This window comes from Malurus melanocephalus, unplaced genomic scaffold (assembly GCF_030028575.1).
Source record: "Malurus melanocephalus ecotype Western Australia unplaced genomic scaffold, MMel_1.1 scaffold_612, whole genome shotgun sequence".
In the NCBI taxonomy this organism is placed as follows: domain Eukaryota; kingdom Metazoa; phylum Chordata; class Aves; order Passeriformes; family Maluridae; genus Malurus; species Malurus melanocephalus.
In genome coordinates this window covers 63,692-91,144 of record NW_026623844.1, presented here as the reverse complement: position 1 = coordinate 91,144, position 27,453 = coordinate 63,692, and the positions used below count along the sequence as shown (strand labels likewise).

General features: G+C 40.5%; 1 protein-coding gene across 1 annotated transcript in view; it reads right to left on the bottom strand.

Moving 5' to 3' along the window:
* Positions 1-27,453, bottom strand: part of ARHGAP28 (Rho GTPase activating protein 28) — a 76,263-nt gene that overhangs the window by 16,691 nt on the left and 32,119 nt on the right. Inside the window, exons 2-8 of the mRNA XM_057383167.1 lie at positions 18,341-18,543; positions 13,632-13,849; positions 8,064-8,151; positions 5,998-6,155; positions 2,219-2,384; positions 2,025-2,116; positions 650-727 (exon numbers count right to left, since the gene is read on the bottom strand). Of these exons, the coding sequence (XP_057239150.1) occupies positions 650-727; positions 2,025-2,116; positions 2,219-2,384; positions 5,998-6,155; positions 8,064-8,151; positions 13,632-13,849; positions 18,341-18,543 (1,003 nt within the window). The remainder of the gene's footprint in view (positions 1-649; positions 728-2,024; positions 2,117-2,218; positions 2,385-5,997; positions 6,156-8,063; positions 8,152-13,631; positions 13,850-18,340; positions 18,544-27,453) is intronic.

The window sequence follows — 27,453 nt, the reverse complement described above, 5'->3', positions numbered from 1 at the left end:
CAAAGAGAAAACTGCCCTGTTTTTCTAATTTGCCTCTTCCAGCTCCCGGAATCAAGCTGGTCTGGAGAAACAATTGCAAATGTTACTGGCCCTCAGTGTCAGGTTATTGGGTGCCAATTATCCTGTGTTCATARCCCACAAATAGCCTGTGAAAATGCAGTACTTCAGGCTGCCAGCAGTGAACAGAGGCCAAATTTCTCTCACTTGGAACATGAAATTGCAAGATCACAGACGATAAATGAAAAATAAAATGACACAGAGGTTAAAATGACATGGAATAAGATCTTTATCTGATGTTCACTCAGTTTAGCAACTATGAATTTCTGAAATAAATTAAAACAGAGATAAGATCACAGCAATTTTGGATGACAGAGATAAACTAAAAGGATGTCTGAAAGTTTTGCGGAGAAAAATTGTRTTTAACATCAAGTCTGTGCCTTATATAGAACATTAACTAAAGCAAAGCAATAGACCAAATGTTCTATGATTTATTGGTTCCCAGGAACTAATCTGACCTTTCACTGGCAGGAGTAGGAATGCTGAGCTACACARATCAGTATTTATGTGCAGTGTGAATTTGTGTGCATGCTGTATTATTTTACACAGAGTCTGCGGTCCAGAAGATGGAAAACTGGCTTGAGTGTTATACCTTGACTCTGGAAGCAGATCCTGGAACCCGCAGAATTCCTTCAGTTTCCAAACCCGTTTCCTCAAGCTTGAGCARCAGCTGAAAGAAGAGACAACAAAATCCAGGAAAATATTTGAAGCACTTAAGAATAATACTGACTTTTTTTTTTAATCTAGATATCCTTGAAACTAATCTGAAAAATGTACATTTTTATGAAATCTGCTAATGAAAATGAGCCAGTTCATGGAAATAACCTGCCTAATTTGTTCTCCATATTCCTGACCCTGAAGTAAGGAGTAAGCAGACTATAGAAAATTGCTAATGCAATAGGCCTCTCTGTCCTTGACTTGAGTTGTATAGAACAATTAACACATAAATGTATTAATAAAAGARCAGATACATTTGAAACACAATGGTGTTTTGAAGGAAAAATAACCTCTGAGAAATGTTTAAGTGTGCCCCAAGAAGCACAATGGAAAGTTCTACAGATAACATATGCTTTTTGGAACTGAGAACTCAGATTAGAAAACTATCCCAGGATATTCTGAAATTACTGTAAATAAAGAACTACTCTTTCCACTCTAATTTTTTATTAAAAAAAAAAAAAAGTTTTGATTTTACATAGTTTTGAGTATTGAAAAAAAAAAAAAAATCCTAGCATTTAATCATACAGCTCTGGATTTTCACCTCCAGATCTGCCTCCTGCCCGAACTTGGATTTTTCTAATTTCCCATGGTATCTTGACAGAGGAGCTGTGGAGCTGATTGCAAGATCATGTAAATATTCAAGTTGTGTCAGTCTTTCCCCTGACACTCCCTGACAATTCTCCTTTTGCCGGTATTTATAGGGAAGTCTGTTGCAGTTTGGAGTCTGTGTGAATCTGTGCAATTGCACACGTGCTTGTGTCTGTGACCTGCCTCCAGCTGCCAAACAGCTCACATAAATACCCTTGTCTTGTCAGAAAAACCTCAATGAGAAGACACCACTTCCATTCTGGGAATGGTAGCTAGGTAATACCTATGGTTTGAATTTATATGAAATTAAAACTCCCGAGAAAACTCATCTCTGCCACTTCTGCACACACATAATTTTGCACGGYTCTCTGATTTAATGAAAAAGGGAAACAGAAAGACATTTGTTTCCTGAAGTTTCCAGCGTGGTATCACAAAATTTCAAAAATCAAAAAGGGTCCCCATCACAGATAAAACACAAAAAAAGGAGCAAATTTTCTCTCCTGGTCATGAAGTTTTCAAACCACAATATTCAGTCAGACGATCTGTAGATACCTGCCAGTCTGTAAAGCCGGCATCTTCTCTTATCTGACCACTCTTTCGAGTGTCAATGGAAATGGTGGAAAAACAGATCTCAGCGACCAAGCAGGCTGAGTGATACTCACTTTTTGGAAGATGAGGGGAACTTTAATTCCAGGAAACTTCTTCTGATCATTCTCCAGCAGTACGGTGAGAGGGACTCCGAAAAGACCATTCTCTTAAAAACAGTAACAACAAAAGTGAAAATGAGGAAACACAGCCTCGCAAGCACCTTCTTTCAAAGCTGACCAGCATGAAGGTGACTGCAAAGTCACAGTACCTCGTCCCCGGACCCTCTCCACACGGTTCCTCTTCAGTTCCACGCCCAGCGCGTCGTAGAAGGCCGTGAGCTCGATCAGGGAGAGGTAGCGAATCTTCTTCATGTCTTCAGGAGASAGGTCCCCAACCTCTGTCAGTCCAAACCGGCTTTTCCGAACGATGAATTTCTACAGGAGAGATGGGTAGCATCTTTATTTGCACAAAAATTACAGGAGGTGAACTTCTGTTTCATGAGAGGTGCTTGTATGGGATTGGAAATTGTGTTAGGGCAGATGGATAAAAACAAATAGATGAACTACAGCCCTGTATATTGGCCTGGTTTGCTGACACAGCTTGCATCCACCTGAACATGAAATTGAGCTTCTTGCTCACCTTGCTCTTTGCAGTTTGACTGGGCAGAGGTGCTGAAGCACCTCAGTACCTGYACTGCAGCTGGGACAAATGAGGCACAGGCTTCTTTTAACTTTTTGCCCAGTTTCAGCAGGATGTAGCAGTTTGCTCTGCTTTCTGCCTTCCCCACAATGTCTCTGAATGCTGTTGAAGTGGCTGACACAGTTAATYATGGATAGGGTTGTGTATCAATTGTGTGTGTGTAATGAATCCATGACTGCTTTTTATAACGCTATTAATTTATGAACTCTTACAGAAGACTTCAAACTAAAGATCTGAGGAAAAGCCCAGAAGCAAAATTGCTTCGTCCTGAAGCCAACCTGCCAACTTTAGTGGTATTTTTTATTACTCAAGAAGMCTTTAGGCTTAAAAACAAGACTCCCAGCAGCTAAGAAGTAATTTATTCAAGTAGGCTTGAACTAAACGATACTGAGTAATTTGGGGGCATGTGAAGATGTCTGCATATTTTAGAAACTGCAGTGTTGTGGACCAGAGCCAGGAATGTTGTGTCATGACAGATGCGTTTGTACAAATGTCAAAAAGAACAAACACCCATCAGTTTCTGACATAATTGTTAGACATAACAACGAAGTAATAGTAAAAAACATGCTTTTCAAAGAACTGTGGATCTTTGGTATTTAATGTTTTTTTAAATTTATTGTAATTTAAACCAGGAATTGTTAGTCAGAGGTATAAATAAATAGTATTACAAATYATTTGCTTCCTTTAGGGAACTGAGTGGAAACACAGCCTCTAGYAATGTTTTGCTTCTGGAGATTTAAGCTCAGGCCTTCATTATTTTAACAAATTTGRAATCAAAATGATTTACTCATCTTTAAATCAAACCAGTCAAGCCAATTAAGGAAGGGGTAAACAAAAAAMCCCAACAAYCCCACCCCAAAAACSAATCCAAACCAAAAATTAAACTTAYACCAGTTTTCAAAAGGAAGGGAGYACAAAAGTTATCTAAATCATGTTGTTTAAGACTTTCTAAACTACACTACACATGGTCTTTCAATAGAGGCTAATAATAATTGGGAAAGAAAGAGTGCAGGCAATGGAATAACTTATTTACATACTGCCTGGGGCATTTTAGGCCAGAAGATTCCCTCCTTAAAATTCAGCAATTCCACTGTTACCCTTATTTTGAGACTTAATAAAAGCTGCATGGAGGATWGCCTTCTGAAGACACATAACATACTTAAGAATATCTACACATTTTGGTTCCAGTGATGCAAAATGTCCAAAAGTAGTCAAAATGCAATAAATCACTTTGGAAAAAAGGAAAACAAAAATCCAGTTGTATACACATATTTTTTTTTGTAAGAGAAAAACATTCCAAGCACTGCCAAGCTGATTGCAAAGGATGCTACAAAGATTTTCCACAGTGGCTCTTTGAYTTGTAGGGTCACTATGATGTGATGCTGTGGTTAATACAAGTTTTGGGGCTGGCCAGCTTTCTCGTGTCTTGTGTCACAATTTTCCAGTGKTTTTTCTTACAATGTTTTCTTACAATTTCCAATGTTTTTTCTTCCTTCCTTTGAAGGATGCTGTGCTATCCTGACACGAGATTACTAACTTTCCAGCTAAGGATCGTGTCTGATATTTTGCAACCTTATTTCTATGTGGAACTGCACAGTGCACTCAGACTTGTGGTTCTGCAATATCTTCAGCTGAGTCACATGGATCATGGTCCCACACTGCAGAAWTCACATGTACACTGGGAAATCCCCACACTCCTGGGTATGTGAAGTTGACTCTTCTGGGAGTCAGGGGACTCCCTGCTGCAGAGACAGGCTATTTTATGTTATATATTATCTCTCTGTGCAGCTCTGTACACACCATCAATGAAGCTGGTTATGTTGTCAGACCCACCCTGGAGAAAGAGTGATGTTGCACAGCCTCCAGCACAGCCCCAYTGTCTCACCATGGGGACGGAGGGACAATCCTTCCGAGCATAGGGGACTGGCTGCTCAGAGTAACAGAGCGAGAAGTGATTTTTCTGCTGAGCTCCATTACAGTCTGAGTCATCATGGGAAAAAAACCAAACACTACAAGTGGCAAAAGATGAAGTAAGGGAAAGGCCAACATCARCAGCTGTGATTGTTGACTTTATTCAGAAACACTCTGCAATGACCTGGCATGTTTCTTGTGTGGTCTTCTGAGCTCACAGAATTATGTCCTCCATGTAGAGCAGCTCAACTCCAGCACAATATTGGTGTTTTCTAAAACTTATCAATTATGAACCCACAGAGACATGATTTTCAAATTAGCATCTTCTGTTCCCCTGTTGTCCCCAGTTTCCCTGTTACATCAACTGGGAATTATCTGAGCTGTTGCAGAGAAAAATCTGTGAGTGTGAACATGTTTTAGTAAACACCAAAATCATGATGAATGCAGATACCCTTATTCTGCACAGGACAGTTTGTCATTCCCACAAAAATACCCCCAAACAACAAAAGCCCAGAAAAACCCACAGGAATTTCWCATAAGTTGTGTCATCTACTTGGTGTCTTATCTTTCAACGTGGAAGTTTAATTCTGTATCTCACCTTCTTCTTCTTGGTGGAATTCTAAGATGGACAACTGAATAATTGTCACATAATTCATTGTCTGTGTGCATTGTAACAATTTCTGATTGGGTTGGGACCTCAGAACATCATAACATTCAGGAAATTATTCCACATAATTTACAGCTATTTCTTACATGTCACCAAAGAGGTGGTATTGGAAGCACTAAATTAATGCTCCAGTTTTCATTGATGGAAGTTGTGAGGGCTGATGGAAGTAGAAAACTGACTTTCGTGACTTCATGAAATAATTCCAGGTGATGACAGAACTTTCAGTGTATGTCTGGTTGGATGATGTGGCAATCTTTTCTTGAATAATTCATGTTGTATTTCCTACAGTGTGATTGCTCTGAATACTGACCAGAGACAGCCAGCACTGCTGCAGGACTAAGGTTTGCTTTCCCCCCTTTATCTGCAAAGCAGTTTTAAATCCATATGTTAACAAAGGCAGATAATCTGTGAGGAAAAAAGTGAGAAAGCAGACCAGTAATGAAAATGATTATTAGTTTTAATGGGAGGAAGCAGTTTTTATTTCTGTGTGAGAAAATTGTGGATGATGCAATATTCCTGGGCTGAGTTACACGTACTCATCTGGGTACACATGTTCATGAAGAGTACAAGTAAAAACTTGGCTTGGATATCCATATGAGCTTTGGTGCCTCCCTGGGAATCAATCCCAGGCACAGCGAGCAGCCTCTACAAAGCAAACACTGCGAAGGACAGATCATGGATCTTACAGACCCCGGTGTGCTGGGGATACAAAGCAGCAAATTGCTGTGTTAAAGAAAACAACCGAGAAAATACATGGAGAAGAAACTTACTGGCAAAGCCGAGTCTTCCTTCTTGAATCTCTGGTTTTTYGGCCACTCTTGGGTTTTTGGAAGGACTGTAATGGATTCTGAGAAAGAGACCTCATAGGAGAGCTCTTCTGTTATGGATGGGCTGCCTTTATCTRTTCCACAGTCTAGACAACTGTTAGCTGAAAATAAGGGAAATTATAGATCAATGAATGCATGCTTGCATTTAGTACAGAGACATTAAAAAATTGAACAAAGTTGACAAAATTCTTGAGAAAGTAATGAAGGMAGGACTTCAAAGAGGAATTTCAGTGCAAACCACAGCATGTTCCTGTTTYGTTTCGAGGAAATAACCCCTTAGAAATAAAATCCCTGTTTTCATTTTACACCATTTAACTTGTTGCTATTTGTGAGAAAGAYAGTCAAGCTGGACCTTCCTGTTTATCAGGAACTACCAGGTTTTTGTATTCCATCCTTGTCTACCCAGGCCAGCATACTGTGGTGTCACTTGTCAAGCAAACAATTGAAAATAAAAGGTCTTGACAGAAAAATGCTGCTTGCACTGTTTCTCAGGTTACTGATGACTTATCTACAATAACAAGACATGGTGCATATATTTTATGTGGTCACATATGCATATTTCTCATTGTTGATAGTTTGGTGATGTAGCACCAAAAGAGGACAAAATGTACAATATTCCAGTTTGAAAAATGCTGTATCTACTGGCATTTCTAGCAGATATTGTGAAATGACTTAAAGCTTTTCTCTAAAATTTAGTTACCTCCTTAAATTACTGGATGYCAGAAGAAAATTTTTGAAATCAGTACAATCAAGTCCAGAAATATGCTATTGTCATGGAGGCCAAAGTGTGATAACATACATGAGTTCCAGGGTTGCCAACTTTCCTGATGGATCTCTAGTATGTCAGGTCAATTTTTAGTTTTCCTGTAAGGTTCTGCTCCTAGACCCAGTTGAGATGGAATCATAAATTTAATTGAAAGTATAGTAAAATTTCAGACCCCAGGACTGCAGAGAAGAATTTACTAACATGACCCAAGTGTATCCAAAAGCCATGGYAATCAGAGAGTGAATTAAAAAAATTGAATATCTTATAAACCTGTGCATGCCCCAAGTTCTCTGAATGACTGCATTTACAGATACAGAGACACAAATATTTTTTGCAACACCCTTTATTTTACAAATCTGATATGAAAAAAGTTAAGTGTGTTATTAAGTGGCTTCTGGGCTCTTAACTGTGGCTTTAGTTGTTATTTAATGTCCAAGACATTTAAGATGTTTTCCATCTCTCTTTCAACCCTTGGACCCGGGACCACAGAATGTCCATGGCACCCCTGGCATTTGGTTCCCCACCTATTTCAGTAAAACTGCTTGCAGAGCAGAGGTATCAGYAGAGCAGCTTTTGCCACCAAGGAAAATGTCTGTGGCACTGTATCCAGAGGCAAACATCCAAGGGACGAGCTTAGAAATTTGGGTATTAATATCCCTTTTGTTAAGCCCTGCACAATGGCGATGGGAAGAGCTTTCAAAGTAAAAGATGAACATTCCCATGGAAGGTTGCTGACAATTATTCAGACACTGAGTAGAAGCACTGCCATTAGCACTGCCATTAGCACTGCCAATCACTGTCAGGGCAAAGCATTTAAGGGATAACACCATTAATAGATAAGAATAATAGCCCAGAACCAGGAAAATTATAAATTTCTAATACTACAGTTTCTGCAGTACTGGAGAAGAAATATGGAAGAAATATGCCTCTTTTTTTCATGATTTGCAACAAGAAAATACACTGATGACGTATTTTGGACAAATTCTGCACCATATTGTTTACAGGTTATTTTTACATTTCCAGCCTTGCAATGATCAACATTTTTCTGTGTCTTCCATTGAAGACACCAATCTTTAACGGGAAAATTTGGTTCCTTCATGACAATAAGCTGACAATGATTTTAAGGAAATACATGCAGCACTGCCCCAAAATGAAAGAGGGGAATAACCTCTGAACCCCAAAATGGTCTTTCTGTCATTTCACTAGGAGGAAGCGAACACTGGTTACATGTTGTCATACTCACAGCTAACTGATTTCCAAACTGGCTTCTGCCCAGGAAGCTGGATACCATTAGAAGATACTGGTGACACTGGAACTGTCTCAAATGTGGGCTGATAGGCAAGGAAAAACRATCAGACTGCAGTGAATGTAAACATCTATGGACAAAAACTGCTACAGTTCAAGCAATGGAGCATCATTCTCAGCTTACACACTTTTGACGAGATTAAACAACCTGCTGTGATTCCTCAGAGTACATTTTTCATAGCCAAGCCTGAGAATCAATCTTCCCTGGACTGCACAAATTTGGACAATGTGGAGGTCAGTAATAYTGCAGCTTGCTGTACCTAATGAGTCCTGTCTTACAAAATGACTGAAATTAGCTAAGTAAATTGCTGTACAGAATTAAACTAACCAAAAGGTCCTCTTAAAATTGTAATTCACCCTGGTTTTAATCACTTTGGCCACTAATCTTTTTGAAGGCTCTCTGGCACACGTTGAGTATCCGCTATTCCCAGGGGCCTGTCAGGAATCAGTCTGTTTGCTACCTCTTGTGATTTGGGCACCAGAAAGTTATTAATGGATGGATGTTTTCCCATAGGTTATATGCTAATGCTTTTATTAGTGAACTGCAAAAAACAATTTGAGGGAAAAAAGAAACATGAATAKTCAAATTCATTTCTTTCAACTCCAGAAATCATTCTGCACTGCAGAGAAGTGGCTTGGTGGCCCAAGGGGTGACGTYCAAGCAGTGTCACCTCTTCTTAACAGAGGAGTTTTGGCCTTGTTCTCAGCAGTTTTGTGGCTCATAAAAACAAATCTGAGTGTTTGTATTCCATGGGCAGTAGCTGCTCATGTATTCGTTCTTGAATTGAAGAAACCAAATCAAAACAAGGTCAGGAAATAAAATAATGCTCTGAAGGTCACTCAATAAAAATAACTACAATGTTCCAAGCCCACCTTGTTTTTTTCTGCTGTTATTCACATCCTTGTGGGAGCCCCTGAAGCCCCAGCCCTTCCCAAACCTTCTGTCTCACCCACCCTGAGCCTGATGGAGCAGACCCGGTTTTCCAGCTGAACCTGCAGCTCTGGGCCCCCAAGAGCCCCCAGTACCAGCTCTTTAAATCACTCTTTAAATTGCTCTTTAAATTGCTAAGTCGGCTGTTTATCAACAAGTAGCAATGCCTCAGGGCAGGAATTCTGTTTTCCCCAATTGCAGTCRAAGTGTGGGAGAAGCATTCAGGCTGCTAAAAAATGTCAGATATTTAAAAGACAGGCAGCTCTTCCAATTGGAATCCTGACATAATGTTGCAGTTGTTTTATTCAGTCTTATACTCTGAGCTATTCGTGTAGCAAAGTCAAATGTAACATGAATAAAATCTCTCCTGAGAGAGTCCATTCAACGTCTTGTGAACTTGATAGCAAACAGCATTTGAGTCACATGGATTTCCTTTGCCAGAAGACTGTAAGGACCACTGATTTTTTTTAAAAAAAGAGAACTGGATGTTTTTATGATAAAATCCCACAACATTTACACAAAAAGCTTCAGGACATAAAAAAGCACTACGAATTTCAGGTGTGAGTACAGAAGTGGAGAGGATGGCTCAACTTGCCTCAGCAAGGATCAGCCATAAAAGTCGCTATGCTTCTGTTTAAGATCCAGATGGAGAAATTAATGGTAAACATTAGCAACTGGCTCATCTACTTTCAGTGCTCAAAATATCTGACCCTGTGAACAGTAGCCAGAATAGATTTACAGTCAGTCAAGTTTATTAAGAAAAAAAAAAACACTTCCAGCTTTGTTACATGGGTGAAATGAGTCGTGAAGCACCTGCAGTAAGCCAGTTCTGATAGGCAGAGCTGGCAGACATGGAYGTGGGTGATGGAGTGGGCTGCACACCTCTGCTGGCTCCCAGCAGGGCTGGCTCTAGCCTGGGGCAGCTGAATAATGTGAGCTGTGAACAATAACTGGAGTATGTAAAAATATCAGATTCTCAGCCCCATTCCCCATCCTCCACAGTGAGAGTGGATCAAGAAACCAAATCGATGTCTCTTTTGTGAAATGTCTTCCTTCCCCCTCAACTTTTTTTAATCTGAGAAAAGGAAGACTGGGAATAAAACCTTTTAAATGCATGAATTTAAAGATTCAGATTATTTATGTAKTATAAAAGAAGATTAAAAAACTTTTGAAGACCTCTCAAGGAATGTGAAAGACTAAGAGTCAAATTGTCTCCTTAACTAAACTGGAACAGTTTTAGTTCTTTGCCTGGGGCTCCAACAAAGGTGAGGCTTCCCATATCCTTCCTTCAGGCTGAAAGCGATCATTAGACACACTAAAAATGAGCCCACTGTTTGCTGCCACAATATAAACAGGAATTTCCAAAGGGAAGATGAAATCAGAAGAGCAAGGAGAGGATGGAGATGAGGTAGACAGTTCTTTAGCAGCTACCCTCATTGTAGAAGATGTAAAAACCAAATCATTGGAGCACCAAAGAGATCAAATTTTATTTTCAGCCCTGCAGTTAAGGGAAATAAAGGGAAAGGAGGATAATCTTCCAGCTCTGGCCAGGACACAATTTGCCCATGCTTTGAATATATTCATATTTCCAAGCCCTACCATCACAAACACCTTTTCATGCAAACAGCTCTGGGTTAGTAAGGGATTCTTCTTTAACTAGGACATGATTTTGTCATGCATTGCTGAAAGTAAAATGGTTATAAAAACTCTTCAGGAGTTTTAGTTAATTGTCACGTACAGGGTTGGGCTTCACTTCCTCCCTCCAATAACAGAACCAATGCGTGTGTGTCCCCCATTTGTATTCTGCTGTTGATTTTTCTCRGCTCTGAGCACCAGCAGAGCCGATGGCTTCTGATGGAAGCAGCAGGGTACCAGCAGTAAGGAAAATCAGACCACTGTGATTACTAAACCATCCAATTTAGAGCTCGGTAATGTGGTGGTCWGTCGGGTCTGCTGGCTCTAGAGCTGTCTGAAGCAGCGTAAAGCACCTGAGCTGGGACAGGCTGCTCTACCAACCAAGGAATGGCTCGTGGAAGGGTGATGCAGGAAGGGGCAGAATTTTGCCTCTAGGGATCATGGCACCATTCCAGGATAGGCAACAGAAAAAAAAAAAAAAAAACAACCAACCAAAACTACCAAATGAGAAATAACTGCATTTCCTTTTATTTCAGTCCATTCTGTCTGTTGAGGGGACACTCCTGCCATGAGGGCATGGATCTCAAGGCAGGATGGCTGGAAAAGCACCCTTTGGTCTGTGTTGCCCCCTGCAGAGCCAGGGCACAAGGCAGTAGTAGCAAAACATCTAACAGGGCGGGTTTTTCAGAACAGAGAGAGAAAAAAAAAACCCCAGGGCAAATCTGTCTTTTCCTTCCCCCACTCCAGATGACAACTAATTTATGCCTCTTTACTGGTCCCTAAATCTCATCTCAGGTGACCCTAGTGAGATAATCACCTTTTCTCTCATCATTAGCCAAGGAAGAGAGTAATCCATCCTGTGACCCATCCCTCTAGGCTCTTGCAGTTCTTAGGTTCTTGGGAAGAGGGTGTAAATCCATCCTCCTAATGGGAGGATTATAGAGTTATGTGAAACAATTAGAGCTGGTTTGCTATTTGCAGCATGTTTTCTTCTTCASTTCCCAACTAAAAGACAGGATGGGAAAACAGAACTCCACGTCACTTCAAGCAGTCTCCTTCCCCGCCTCTCTTCACCAGCTGAGCTGAAAAGGTTTGTCCCTCTCCATCCCCTGTCACTCTTTGCTTTTGGCTGGGTTGTTTTTAAATGTTCTTCTCTTCCCTGAACTGATTCATCACGAAGATCCACAGGCAGCTGCAGTRCCATGCCCAAAGAGGCAGCAAAACTCCAGGGACTGCTGATATCCCCTTAAAAAGACTACTTGGGAAACGTTTAGGTCAGGCACACAAGCCCTCCTGAAGCGTGTTTATCCCTGAAGAGCTGATAATTAGGACAAGGTTTCTAAATCCTATAATAACCAGCAGAGATAGGAGCACTGGTCAATGGGAAAATTAAGAGGGTTGGGAGCCTTGAAGGCTTTCAGAAATACAGTGTTTCACAGTCAATTGGATGGTGTTGTGTTTAACATCTAGGAAGCACCTGCAGAACTACATATTTCTGTGGGAAGAAGAATTAGAAGACTTAATTACCWATTTGATCTTATCTTTCAGACTTTCACAATGCAGAACTAGCAAGTGAACCGAATTTTGRAGGAGATAAAACTCTGATTTGAAGAGCAATAGTTCCGAAGAGCCAAATTCCCTTTGCAAGTGAGAAGCTTTAGCAATTGAGAAGTGGAAAAATAAGCAGGTCAAAAATAGATCAGTAATGTGCCCACCTGAGAGGAAGTGTACAAACTTTATTTAGGTGATTGAAATTTGTTAGGAAACTTAAGATTTTGTAAAAAAAATTAAACACCTTAAGGTATATAGATACTTGAATCAGGAGAAGTGTGCTAATCTACTCAGAAGTACCATCAACTTTTTAATGTTCATTCAAACATGCCTGATAATCTCTCATGAAAGAAAATCTGCCCATAGGAAACTACGGGATACTTCTGGGATATGTGCAAGAGGTTCAAAAGAATCCAGACACTTAATTTAGAGACAAATACCTTAAATATCTGGACATTGTATCTTTCTAATTTTAATATTACTCTTCAGCTACAACTTTATTTCCCAGTTTAAAAAAAAATAAAAATTCAGGATATCAAGCTTTGAGGAGAAGGTAGAACAAACAGGAAAGGAYAAAGTAATATCATAATGAAAAAGAGTTTCTCAGAGTTTTGTAATGGCAAAAAAWTTAATATTAATTCCAAARGTGAGCTTGYGAGCTTGTTGGTGACTMCCATTTAAGATATAATGAKTGATAAATGTAAAATCACCTTKGTTGCTTTGAGCASTGGACTAAACTCACATGGTTTACTGCATTSCCTAAATCAAAACATGTGGTGACARGAACYGGTGCATTTAGAGYTATCCTCAYGGAAAAGKGGATGAAACCTCAAGAGGTACTGCTGATTTCTGAAGCCACRAAGCAAAGGAACTGTWAATAGGTTTTCATTTGCTAYGTAAGTGAAATGTAACAGCCAGTGTACCAGTTACAATGGTGTTGGCAGGTGTTTAATTGCATCTGCATATTTGAACCCCAGTTGCTTCATTAGGTAAGTTTTACTTCACCACTGAGACTGCTGAGTAAATYGCAAGTGTCCCCAGAAGCCATCAAAAATTTGAATAGCTGCCAAGAGTAACTCACCAATTTCCAAAAAATAAAGGAGTAAATGATAGTCTGGATAAGAGGTTGCAGCAGGAAGGCTGACAACAGACACAACATTATGTTAACAGGTTAGTTGCAACACTGTATACCACCTATTGTATTTGGGCTCTTTCTTTCCTCTCAAATGTAGTGCATACAGCATTAAAAATATTGTCTTAGGGTCAGAAATTGCTAATGCCTGGCTGTACATTGCCAGCAGAAAAGGGTTCCTGTCTGGTGGAAACTTGGGTGAACTACTTGCAAATTGCATAAAAATTAAGATCAAATGCATTCGCTAGGATACTTACGGGAGAGTCACCGGTGCCAAAGATGTCTCGCACATCCCGGACTGTGTGCTTGTTCTTCTTCCTCAGGGTCTGAGTGTAGGTRTTGTACCTCTTCTGAACAGCAGCAGCTTGAGTTCTGGTCAGAGTGGACAGCAGGGCTTGGCCATCCTCCTCTTCTGCTCCTGAGATCAACGTGGATAAACCCACGTCTTGCAGCCATTCTGCCTCCAGCTCCCCTTCTGTGGAGAAAGAGAGTGTGTTACTAAGCCTGGCAAGGAAGGGAGCAGGGGATGAAGGAAAGGAGTTGGCAGGATGGACTGCTACCACAGCCCCTACCTTGAAAATACTCTAATTCYAACCTTTCTTATGCCAAGTAAGAAAGTTAAGTTAGTTTTGTAAACACATTGCCAACTTTCAGTTTGTCAGTGTCTGCACAGAAGAGGATGATGGGGAGAACAGAAGAGGSRTTYCATCASCATGTGTGTGAAGAAGGCAGCAGAGCAACCAGCCTRGAACAGCAGTGTCCCTGAAATTAACCCCTAATTCAAGAGCATAAATCCCCTCATTCACCATTTATGCCACACTCACCACTGGTAACAACATCCTGTACTAGAGAAAGCTACTTACCATTGGCTGATAGAAATTAAATTGGTATTCCAGTTCAAATATGTGTATACAACACAAGCACACCAATGATGTAATTTGAGATTCCAGGGGGTCAGCAGGTGAAAAAGCCACAAGAGAAGTGTGATGTATATCTAGTCTAATTGCTTGTTTTGAACAAGATGATTAAGAACCAGGGCTGCTCACTGAAGAGCAAGGGTCAGGAAGGGGTAGATGTTCAAGGTGAACTAGGGAAGGAAGATGAAGAAATGGCCATCCTTGTATGCTAGGGATCACCCTAACTTCTAATGATTAAAGCCTTGCTAGTACTGCACATCCCAGCRTTTCTTGGTCTATCAGTTAGTGACTATCTTCTTTAATCCTGTTCAGTACCTGCTTCCCAACTGGTTCAGTTCTGCAACTGATTCCCTAGTGAGGTTATGCATTGTGGGAAGAATTGTGTTTTATCCTGGCTCTACTGGACATGGCAGAAGCTTCTGGCATCTTTTCAGAGCCACACCTGCACTCCCCTCGCTACCAAAACCTGTCCATGTGAACACAATGTAGGTTCTCAGCTACCTGTTACATTAAATGAATATGCCCTATCATTATCTGACTGGGAAAAGGTCCCCCTGTACCTTCTCTGAATCATTCAGTAATTTTAAATTTGGGGTTCATTGCTTTTTGATTTGTCTTCTTTTGAAAGTAAACAGTCATGGTCTTTTCAAATGTCTCTTCATGTAGGAGATTTTGAGGTCCTTCATTTCAGTTTTGTGAGCATTYCTAGCTCAGCAGTATGCTGCTTGACACAAGACAGTAATTTCATTCCAGCCCTGACTGAAGAAGAAGTACTACAAATAAACATGTCAAACAGGAAACAGATTAATTTGCAGCATGTTCTATAAAACAACTTGTCAATGCACTTATTGTTCTTGTCCCAGCGCCAGTCTTAATGGCAGGTTGGTATTTCCACTCTCCCTTTATTGCCTCTTSTTGACATCAGAATGCAGGCTGATTGATGGACACCAGTTTGCTGCACTTAGGCMGTTAGATACACAAAAGAGAAAATTACAGGACTGGACTGGAGGAACAAGCAAAAGCATCTTATGCATGTGCCATCACTGACTTCATTGTTAACTGCCCTGCCTCTTTACAAAGCACTATAAAAATAGCTGCTTCTAAACCCTCCTGCTCTGTTAGCCAGGGTGTGATCAGCCCTGTATCCCATGAAATAGCTTGTCTCTGCTCTTATCCTTTCTGTATCCCCAGACAGGATGACAGACAGTTCCTTTTCCTTCTCTGTAAGTTTTGAACCAGTGGTTCTCCTGCCATTTTCACTCTTCTTTCYAAGAAGATCTCTTTTAATTCTTGTGTGCTGCTGTTGGAGCCACATGGGTCAATGTTTCAGTTTTCTAATTGTATTAATTTTGGCTTTTGTCCTGACATATTCTTTCCAAGAACTGAGTTTGTAATCAAACTTGTTTTTCATGATGCTATGAAWAATAGCAGGGCAGACACGAATTTCTGCCAGCTTACCCGTCACTTTGTGACTTGCTTTCTCTGGCTTTTAACCTTTTTCCTGTTCTAACCACTCACAAACAAAAGACTAAGACATAGCAACAGCAATCCGAGGAGTAAAAATATAAAGAGAAGAAATTTATGCATTAAAAAACCCTCAAAATGTTATGACACACTTTTATTAAATTAAGGTTAAAACCTCCCCATATTGTTTTCACAAAACATTATTTTTATGGTGTTAGCTACTTATACAGCAGGGTCTTGATAGTGTGTTTGATTCTGCTCCACCAGAAGACAAACAGATAATTGAGAGGATAATTCTCTTTTTCTCATAGAGTCTGCTAGGAAAGAGTGTTTKGAATTTCAGATATAACCTTAAACAACTCCCAGCGTTCAAGCCTTGTAACACCAAATTGTAAAGCGATTCTGCATATCACAGACATCTTAAATATATCACGACTTTCTCCTCCCCTACATTTTCATCCCTTGTGYCACTTGTCATGATCTTCTGTTCTTTTTTGACTGCATTTGCTAACATCAACAGAGTCAGTGTGCTGCTGTCTGCCCCTTGCACACGATGTCTGGCAAATCACACTGAGGTTTTGACAATCATGCCTGTCTGGCTTCCATCACCCTGGTCTCCTTCTTAAGGATCTTCATCTCCTCCTCTCAAAGACATCTCAAAAGAGTGATGACTATTCAGTTTTATTTTGCCCTGAGGTTTTCCACATTGATTTTTGGTGTTTTGATCGTTGGCAAGGAGTATTATCCCATTAGGACCTTAATAGAACTCACTATTATTTCTAAGATTTATAATCCCAGACTGAACGTATTCCTGATGTTAATAACTASGAAAAACACTGCCTGATTGGGTATGGGTGTACACAAAAAAAAATATATAGAGAGGTTTAAGACAACAATACGAAGGTAAATGAAGTGTGGAGATATATYGCATTTTGACTTGCAGTCTCATTTTCAATTCAGGGCAGAAGGGAAAAAAAATCAATGCAATGTAATGAGGTGTAATCAGACAAAGGGCAACACGGGACTGCAGCAGAGTTTGGGCTGTTRAGAAGGTTTAGTTCAGTCATGATGAAACTGATGGAAAAGTTTCTGGAAAATGAGATCCTATATTGCCTTGTCTTACTAAGTTATGCAGCTTGGCAGCTCACAGATTTGGGTCATTCCCCTGAACATGCCAACACGTCAGGGACACGTGTTAGTTCATGCTGACAGCTGCACGAAGACACAGAAATGCTCACAATCTTTATGGAGTCTCCAATACAAAGAGTATGATCAGACAGGAATTTTCCCAACAAGGAACAGAGGAGTGAGGTTTGGATTTAAACTCACTGACCATAACCCTCACAGCAAATGAAGATTTCTGGGGAAATCTTTCCCTTTGCTTCCAGGAGCACCCAGCTGGAAATCGGTGAATGGGAGGTGTTTCCTGTACGTGGTTGGAACTAATAGCTCTCTGTTGGGTTACGTACCATGACTGCGTATTTGATTGCTTCATAAAGTAGTACTTTTCCCCCTTTTCACTGTTCTTCCTGGAAGCAGAATTAATGACATCCCATTGCACGTCAAGGTAAAAAAAAATACACCATCACTTGTGTTAATAATTGTATAGAGAGAACATACTGTCATTTCAAAATCTCTCCCCAGATCAGYAGTTACCAGCCCAGTGGCCAGGAGCCACAGAAAGGTTGCAGCAGTTATCAGCTGGCGATGACCTCAGAAGAAATTCGGTTTCATTGTATAGTAACACCTGGTATTTTGTGTTACACAATATAATGCATTTGTAAGCGGGGTCCTAACTGGAAAAAAAACTGAGAACTGCTGTTCTAGATGTTATCAAATCATCTAACAAAAAGATGCATTGCAACAAGCTAGCATGAACTACTGCATGTTTCTTCAAGTACGGTATGTGACAAGAGAGGGGAAACAGAATGGTTTTATTAAGGTAACAGAATGAGGTAGTACCTTCAGGACACSTTGTGTAAGTGATGAATGAATTTGGTCAAGTGGGGAGCTCCAATGATCTAGGCATCCATACATTCAGACTTATTTCTAAACTCTCCTTGAGTGATATCTTAATTGGGCTTAATCCTTCTCTATCTTAATCTCAGAGAAACAAGCAGGTATCAAATTCCTGATACTAAACAACTGCTTCAAGACTTTATTAACTTGTAAATCACATCCTACCRCAAGCGAGAAAATTAAAAATTCCAGCATCCTAAATGGACCTTTTGCTACTTTAAATATTTTGGTTTAGTCTATTTAATGCTGTAGATTTAGTTTTCATTGAGTGCCTTTCTTTTCTGAATTACACCGTTTCTGTCCCCCTGAAGCACAAATAAAATCAATGCAAAGAAACTTACTTTCCAAGTTAATTACTGGCTCCAGTGCATAAACCAGACTGAATTATTATTTCTTGCAGTGAGTGATTGACTGCCAGTGATGTTGAGAAGTGGAGCTAGAATGACACAGACCYAGACTAGTACTTTTGCTCAGAATGAGTTGCACGAGGAAGGAGATCAGGGCATGAGTCTTTAGTGAGGAGGCAAAGCCAAAGTGTGGGGAAGAARAGGCATTCATGTGCTCACCATCAGCAGGTTTGAACTCCAAGAGCATTGCTTCTTCAGATCCATCTTCTCTGCTCTCTTTGATACTCTCTACTTCACACCAGAAGTCTTCCATGGAGGTGCTGTCCACGGAGGCCTGAGAATTGGAGCGACTGAACGCAGGAGGAGGGGCTGACTCGTTGGAAAGCATCCTGTTAATCCTTCGACAACGGGAGAGGGACTTTCTGAAAAGAGAGAACGATACGAAGAAAATTATCTATCCATTACACCAACTTGTGCCCTGCAAATGCAGCAGGCAACCAGGGCTTGACCTGTGACTGTAGCAGGCAGCAGGGAACAAGATTTCAGAGGCCAAGTACACAGTTCTGGTAAATGTCATGATCTCCATTACTCATAGCAATTACAGCTGGACATGTATTTTTCATCTAATAATTTATCTCTTTAATGTCCTTCAGAATTTCCCACTCTAGAGGGGAACTCAGGAAATGCAATTTCTGACACTGATATCCATCTAAGGTACACTGGAAAACTATTATTAATTCTTTGTGCCTAAGTTTCTCTTTCTATGCCCTCCTATTTTGCTGACTGGCTGAAATGCTGCAGGGAAAAGTTCTCWGGGGAAAAATAATGAGACTTGGGAATCCTGAAATATTTTACAAACTCATCTTCACTCAAAAAAAAAGAATTAAAAACTTGAAATATTTTATTTTGGAAGAAAAATTACCTTTTATTTGAAAACTCATCAAAAAAGATTTGGTTTTCTTCTTAACTTAAAATAATTTAAAACAAAATTTGTCTTTGAATTAAAGTAGTATGTTCTAGCTCACACAGAAGGTTTTGATCACATGTTCAAAAAAATTATGATTCACTAAAAATCAAGTTTCAAGTTAAGATTCAATACAGTGATTGAGTTAAAACAAAGTTTGTTCCTTACTCTTTTGTTCTTGTTTTTTTCTGCATTGTAAGCACTTGCAGCTGAAGACAGTTGTACAAATCCATTCAAAATCTCATGTAACACCATGAATATTGTCTGACTTTGCTCTTTTGCATTATTATGGCAGCAATCCTGTAAACAGCTTTTGTATGTGTAATTGCAGTRGATATAGTAATCAGTAGTAATAACCACAACAATATTTGTACAAAGGAGTTAGGAGGTAACACAATTTTGGCAGAGAACTAGACTGTAGGAATTAATGGAAAATTCTGACATAAGGTCTTCTGACCTTCACTTATCTGAATTAATTCAAATGCAGTTTCCCTTTCTCTTCCTTTTCTGTACAGCATKATCCTGCCAACACGCCTTTGTTTAAAACCACAGGCATCACTTTTACTCCACTAAAAAAAAGGTATTTCCTTTTCAGTGTTTCCCTCCTTATCAAAGTTTTCCTAATGGATGTATAAACAATGTACTATTTAATAAAGCTGACGGGGCATGCTTCTCCCTCATTGCTCTGCTGCTTCTGCTTCATCCCTCYTTGCCAGGGAAGGGCTGGCTGCTTCCCTGGGGCTGGTGGAGCCTCCTCACTTTATCTGGGTGGTTCCTTCTGGGCTAGGTCTGAGCCCCAGGCTGGGGAGCTGTGGTGGAAACAACAGAGCACAACAAATCCAGCTTTGGACATGATCAGGCTTTAGAAAAGGCAAAGCTAAGCCCTTTTTCCTCTTTTTGAACACTTGTAGGTGCAATATGGATGATTCAGCTGCCAAACCAGCCCCTGTGCTCTTGGAAGCAAAGCTGGGAAGCAAAACTTTTTGATGGGTGACAACACTGCAGCAGGAGAGAACGTGCTATGGGGCGGTGGAGGCACGTTCTCTGGGAAGAGAAGKGCTGTCTTCAGGGTTTCTCTCCTTTTCTCCCCTCATAAACAGATTGTTTGCTTTAAAACACAGTGCTGAAACCGTTATTGTTTTAATTAGAACAAGCCACAGTCACCAAATGCAAGAGGAATTCATGACACAAGTGTGGTTAAAGTTATTTGAGTGCTTTCGTTGCAGCCCTCCCTCTGGGGAGATGTGAGTTTCAGTCGGCTTTTGTTCGCAAAGCCTCGAACAACTGGGGTACCTGATAAATTATCATCACTGGAATTATGTATCTGGACATGTCAATCTCTGGGGGTTTTTTATGCATTTCCCTTTCTTTTATGGATTCACCTATCCCTCTTCCCTGTGTTAGCAAGTAAGAAAAAAAAAGGATCCCTGGACTTAAGTATGAGGACTTAATAGTGTACTGAGCATCCCCGAGCAGAGGTTTCCACCAGCAGAAGCAGAACAACCAAGAAGCAGCCAGAAAACCCCATCTCTTCAGCTGGGAGGTGGGTGGGATGGGGGAAACAGTACCCACCAACCAATTGCTTGCTGCTGTGAAAAGYTGAGCTCCTTTGTTTAAAAAGTGATAGTGAACACAAATAAGGAAAAAGGCAAAACTTCCTGCTACTCTAACGGTGTTTGGGGCCCCTGCTCACTGGCCACTGTGCAAGCAGAGGAGATGCCAAGGCCTGGTGTCTGTCCTCCTGATGCAGCTTGTCCCTCACCAAMCCCCTGTTCAGCTTGGAGCCTGAGACCCCCACACTGCTGCCCACTGAGAAATTCATGTCCCTGCTTTATATAAACCTTTGTGAAAAGTAAATTCCYACATGAGCTGTAAAGCACAGCACAGAGCTCCCGAGGCAGTGACTGCAGGAAGGAATGCTCTCACCAATCTGGAATCAAACACGAGCTGGGATGAGAAGAGGGCATCCCTGACAGCATCACTGGCTCCCATCATTTAGTCATGGTCAGGGAATTTAAACATTTCCTGCCCTCCCAGGGTGAATCTTGACCACGACCTTTGTGCTCTGCAGGCGCCACACCACACTGATCCTTGGGCTTTGACTCCATCAGCACTTCAGCTGGCTCAGACCAAGGCTTTTTATTTCACCATATTAGGAAAAAAGAGGCTTGGTGGGTTGCTGTTTTTCTCCCCACAGCRAGTGTGCTCATTTTGTAATATTACCATACCAAAAAGCTAAATGCAAAATAGATCACGTAGCACGGCAACAACTGCTGTGGCAACCGGCTTTGCCAAATACGTCCATGGTTCCTGGGTAATTAATGTACATTTACAACAATATTACAAGTTTGGAGCTTATTTGGAAAATGAGTCGAACAAAAGTCTCCTGAGAACTTCATATACGAGGCTTGTTATCTCAACCCAGATTAAATCAAGCTGTGCAAAATTCCTGTAACAAGAAAGGTTARGCAGAGGTGCTTTATCCTTACTGGTAAACATCTGAAGTTTGCTTCCAGGTGGTCTAGTMCAAACCTTCTCCAATTATTCTGAGTCTGTCTAATAAAAGCCCATGTGTTTGAAAGACTTCCAGCTGCTGTTTTGACCCATATACCTGTGACTTTTGTCCTGGAGGAAGCCGTCTTGCCTTTATGTGATAATGGCAGTTGTCTCCCATTTCCTCCAGCCAAAGCTATTCAAAACAGTTTCAGGAAAAAAATCCGACTGAGGAAGCAAGGCATATTTTTCACTGGTTTTAATTATTTCTTGAAGGACACTGTAAGAGCACTGACTCAGCAATCTGCCTGCCTGTCTCAGAAATAGCTCAAGAAGCCCGGGTTGCCTGTTACCTGGGAACTCTCACAGCAGAAAACCTCTGTTCCTGTCACCTTTTCCACCCTCAAGCCATCTTTTTATTGGGTCTTTTTTTTTTCTCAATGTCTGAAGAGAAGTTTAGAGCAATGAAAGTTTTCACTAAGCTGATTCTGTTGTTCCTACAGAAAAGCTGAAAATCAGTCTTGTTAAGTAAGCAGTGATCACAAAGTTCATGCACAGTTTCTTTTGCTCCCTCACACACATGGGCAGCGCTGAGCTAATCTGAAATGCTGATTAAATTAAACACAGGAGGGATCTCAGATCCTGGCTTCCTCGATGGAAAAAGTTGGGAGAGGAGTATGGACCTAAAAGCACTGAGCAAAAACTATAGCAATTTCAGCAGATGAGCTGAAATGTTTTTCAGGGTGGAATAAAATAAGAAAGATAAGCCATATAAAACATTAAAAAAGAAGAAGTATACAAGAACTAATGTTATCAAAGAACTCCTCTATTACTGAATTTTCACAGGAGAAAGAGTTAAAGAGTGCCAGGAAGGAGAAATATGATGATATAATTTAGAAAGCTTTCTGTGGGAAGATTATTGCAGGGAAGCAGGGTATTTCCATGRGGCACTAGAAAGCTGATTCAACAGTGTGTGACTCTGGTTTTGGCCTGGTATATGTTTATAATGCTGATGAAATGCAACAGCCAAACAGGCCTCCTGACCCTATATTTTACCTTCCATATATTCTGCAGAGGTTTGCTGTTCAGGATCTGATACCACCCATCGATTTCAGGATAGCCAAGCAAGACCCAAKAAGCTATTCTTATCCTATCCTCAAAGTAAAGGTTTGCCAAACGACACAAAGAGCTGGCTCAGTGACACCTAATGATTGCTCACAGGCTCAGTAATGATAAAGCCAGGCCTGTGTCTTGAGTTTAATTAAATAATTGACAGTGAAGAATCCATAAAACAAGTGGGAGCAATGAAGCCACCTTGTAGTTAAAAACAGCACTTAATCCTTGTTTACACAGAGGGACATCTTATTCTTGTGGGCTGTTATCCTTCATTTCATTCTGTGGGTCGTGAACCTGTCTCACCACAATTAGTCACATTTATAGGAATGAGGAAGGTGAAAGAAGCAAATTCTCCTGGTCACTGTAGGATGAAGACCTACCTTTTCAAAATGCAATAATTCTATTATTATAACCATTTGCTTAGTTCTTCCCAAAGGTAACAAAGTGGATGTTAGCTTGCATTGATAAGGAAACAACATTTAATCCTCTTTATTRAGAACTGCTCTGAATTGTTAGAAATCAGTCATGTGTCATGTACCATTTCTCTTTCTTCTAAATAAAATGTATACAAATTCCAGGCAACGAAAGAGTACAGCAATGGAAAGTAGTATTTCTGAGCACAGTTCACTCTTGACCCAAATCTCTCATTTTCTGGTTCCTTCCTGGAGATCTTGTTCCTGCCCTGTTTGTGGTCTGCTTATTTCCTTCTCCCCATGCTTCATGGCTTCTGATCACAGAGAAATGATCAGAATGACAATATGCCCCCAACTCCATCTACACACTTCTGTTTCTGATTATCTTGCAGATGTTAGGCAAGTTGTGGACAGTGCATGCTAAAGTTTCCCKGTCCTCTCTCTAGCATCTAGCATAGCAAATATTTCAACTATCACACTCACTGGTGCTGCCACCCTGTCCCCCTTTGTAACAGAGTATTTGAGTGAGAGTCAGAGCAGGATTTTATTTCATTTTTAATTTTCTCATCCAAGACCATGTGAATGTCATTGCTCTTTGTTAACAAAGATGGGATCGAAAATAAGCTTTCACTTTACTGCGTTGGTTCAATCTCAAAACACAGGAATTCTCTATTTTGCCCATCTTCGTATTCTACAAAATCCTTCAAATCCTTCAAAATATTTTTCTCTCAACGTTAATTTTACTCCAGATTGTGCACCTGCAAGTCAACCCTGAATTTACGCACAGATTGAGAAACAAGATACTGGAGAGCAATATCATATAAAAGAGATCCGGGGGTCCCATTGATGGCAAGTTGAATGTGAGTCAGCAGTGCCCTGGCAACCAGGAGGGCCACCCCTGTCTTGGAGGGCACGAGGGACAGCATCGCCAGCCGGGCAAGGGAGGGGACTGTCCTGCTCTGCTCTGACCTGGGGCAGCCTCACCTCAAGTGCTGGGGGCAGTTGGGGGTGCCACAATGTAAGAATGATAAAAACTGTTACAGACCATACAAAGAAGGTCTACAGAGATGGTGAAGGGTSTAGAGGAGAAGTTTTATGAGAAGTGACTGAGATCACTTGGTTTTTTCAACCTGTAAAAGAGGAGACTGAAGGGAGACTTCACAGCAGTCAACATYTTCCTCATGGGAGGAACAGGAGGGGCAGGCACCGATCTCTTCTCTCTGGTGACCAGCAATGGGATGTGAGGGAATGGCCAGAAGCTGTCTCAGGGGAGATTTAGGTTGGRTATTAGGAAAAGGTTTTTCACCCAGAGGGTGGCTGGGCACTGGAACAGGATTCCCTGAGAAGTGATCACAGCACCAAGCCTGACAGAGCTCAAGAAGAGTTTGGACAATGCTCTCAGGCACATGGTGTGACTCTTAGGGCTGTCATGTACAGGGGCAAGGAGCTGGACTCTGAAGATCCTTGTGGTCCCTCCCAACTTAAGATAGYCTATAATTCTATGATTTTTTGGATCAAAAAGTGTTGTCTAATGAATCTTAAGATTTAAAGACTTAGAAAAGATTTGTAAGATTTACRGGAATTAAAAATTTCATTTATTTCATTATACTTTGCAATTCATCAGAGTGCTAACAGAAGTTAGGGGATTCAGCTGTGGAGTTTGCATGCCAGTGCTACCTGCCAACATTTAGAAATGTGTTTCACCTTGGATTCTTCAGCTGTCTCTTAAGCAACAGCTTTGTAAGTGGCAGGGAAGTCCCCTGCTGGAACAAAGGCCACATTGTGGCCACTCTTCAGCCGAGCATGGCGATTACAGAAGAATCTCTCTCTGTCTGTGGGTTTCAGTGTGAGGGCTCTCACAATCAAACCCTTTGAGCTAGGGGAGTTGAGGGAATACACTCTCTAGGTATTGCCTGCTGGCAGCAGTGACCTTTGGGGACATAACCCAGACCTCTCCTCCACACTGGRGTCACATCACTTCAGCTCTGGTCTGAGGCAGCAGAGACAGTGCCCTACATGGCTGCAGTGTGTCTGTCAAAATCTGAAAGGGACTCTGTGTCATCTTCCTTCCCCTAACAAAGCTATTGCTAGAGGGCAGAAGGGGTTTCCAAATGATTAACACTAACAAGAGTATGTTCTGTTAACCATTTTTTAAAAGTGAATTGGAAAGAATTCTTTTCATATACATTAAGACGAAGCAGTATAAGCCAGTTTTAATGCTGAAGACTTAAGAACATGAGCAGATCATGGTAGAAGATGTTACATGTAATCTTCAGTAGGTATGGGCAAGATAAGAAGCATCTGGACATGGCCTACAGAAGGCAAAGCTGGWCATGAGCAGCTAATTTAAACATCTTAGAAATTTCCAACATGTATTTATTGTTAGAAGTGAATGAAATTATTTCATTGTGTTGATGCTTACTTAACACAAATATCTTTTATATGAAAAAGTTCCACATATCCAGGGCAGGACAAAGTTTTCCAGGAGGAAACATAGGCACGTGGGCCATGTATTGTGGGCTTAGGAAATCCTGTGCTTCCAGAAAATGTTTGCTCTATTGTGCCYTCACAGCACAAATGACTTTTGTCTGAGCATTGAACCCACTGGATGTCACACTTTATCGGTCAGAGCTGATGAAAGGCTCCAGGAGCACCAGGCTCACTGCACAGGCACTGTACAATTTATCCACTCCTGTTGAGTAGATGCCTCCATAAATTCCATCTGGCATTTACCCAGAGAGATCCAAATCAGCTGAGCACCCCAAAAACCAAGGCAAATTCCACCTGGACTGAGTCTAAAAACAAGTTGTGTGGCAGCCCTGGATTTACTGCTCTGACATTACCAGTCCTCGGCATGAATTACTCGGTCAAGGCACACAAACAGCACAAGGCAGATGTGTTTCATTCTGCAGTTCAGGTCTCATGCCAGCTGGAGTGCACCAGGCAACTGTGCATCCATGTGCAACTCCAAATACCAAGGAGCTGGAAGGGGGAGGAGACCAATGTGCAGACTAATCCAGGATCTTTCACAATAAAATTGATAAGCCTCTGCCAGCAACTCACATTTTGCCAGGTCCATTATTTATAACACAACAGGATACAGTTAAAACTGCAGGAAATGCACAGGTTCAAAACCTCCAATGGGACTTAAATCATTCACCAAGCAAAGACGCAAACCAAGTAAGATCCATGGGGGATGTAAATTGGACAATGTTAGAAGACTTCTGGCCCTAGAACCACAAATTTGAGCTTTTAAAGAAAAGGAAATAAAATACTCAACAGACACAATGAAGCACTGAAACATAAGGGATCAAACTTTCTACAGCCTAAGGTACTGTACAGCCTGCATTTATGTGGAAAATGTGAAAGAATATCTATTTTTATTTTTACATCATTCTAAAGGAGCTATCCTTTCAGCCAGCATGATTATTATAATTAAGAAACTCACAATATTTGGAAGACTTTCTGTCTCAAAAACACTTCAAAAGACAAATGCATCATTTTTGTTGAATTAAGGTAATAGCATAAAGAAGAGGACTGTACTGTCTATTGCAAGGCATCTAATGAAACTACTTACATGGCAAATATAAGCACTTTTAGGCCCTGACATAAGCAATGGAGGGAGATACAGATACATCTAGAGAGTGAAAATGCAAACTAAACAGGAGCTTGAAGTCATGCAATATGTCTTTGAAGTTTTCTTTGTGCTTAGTYTTAAGTGAAGTCCAGCTGTTACTTTCTTCCTTCCTATTATTAATGAATGCTTTTAAGTAAATGTAACCACTCCACTCATTACATTTTTTTCAAAGGCTTCAGGACCTAAGCAAGCAAGCAAGCATTACTTGAGTTATTGGTTTTTCCTTTAGATGTTTTTAACATATACTGAAGGCCATGGCTGAGCTACAAAATACGAATAAGTAAACTCAAATGTATTAATTTACATTTTYGTAATGAATGGTATTCATGACAAGATGTTTTGAACATTGTGCTTAATAGTATTCACAGGACTTGACTGAAGTAATGTAAAGCAGCACACTGAATTTTTAAAGCTAAGCAACACACAACATTTAAAGTTATTTTAATGAAAAAAATGCATATTCACTGAAGATACCCTTGAATCCTTTGACAGAGTGAKGAAAAATGTCACATTGTCATGAAAATCCAGGATCAGATTCTCAGATAGTAATCAACTGTCACAACTCCACTGGATTAATTTATTCCTTATGTTTAAATTCAGAAYATCTTTCTTTGTGGTACTGCTAATGCTGAAGTTACTACAAATCACAAAAACTTCATGAACAAATGTACACCATTTAAACTGTTCTCGTCAGTTCTGGGTTGTTTGT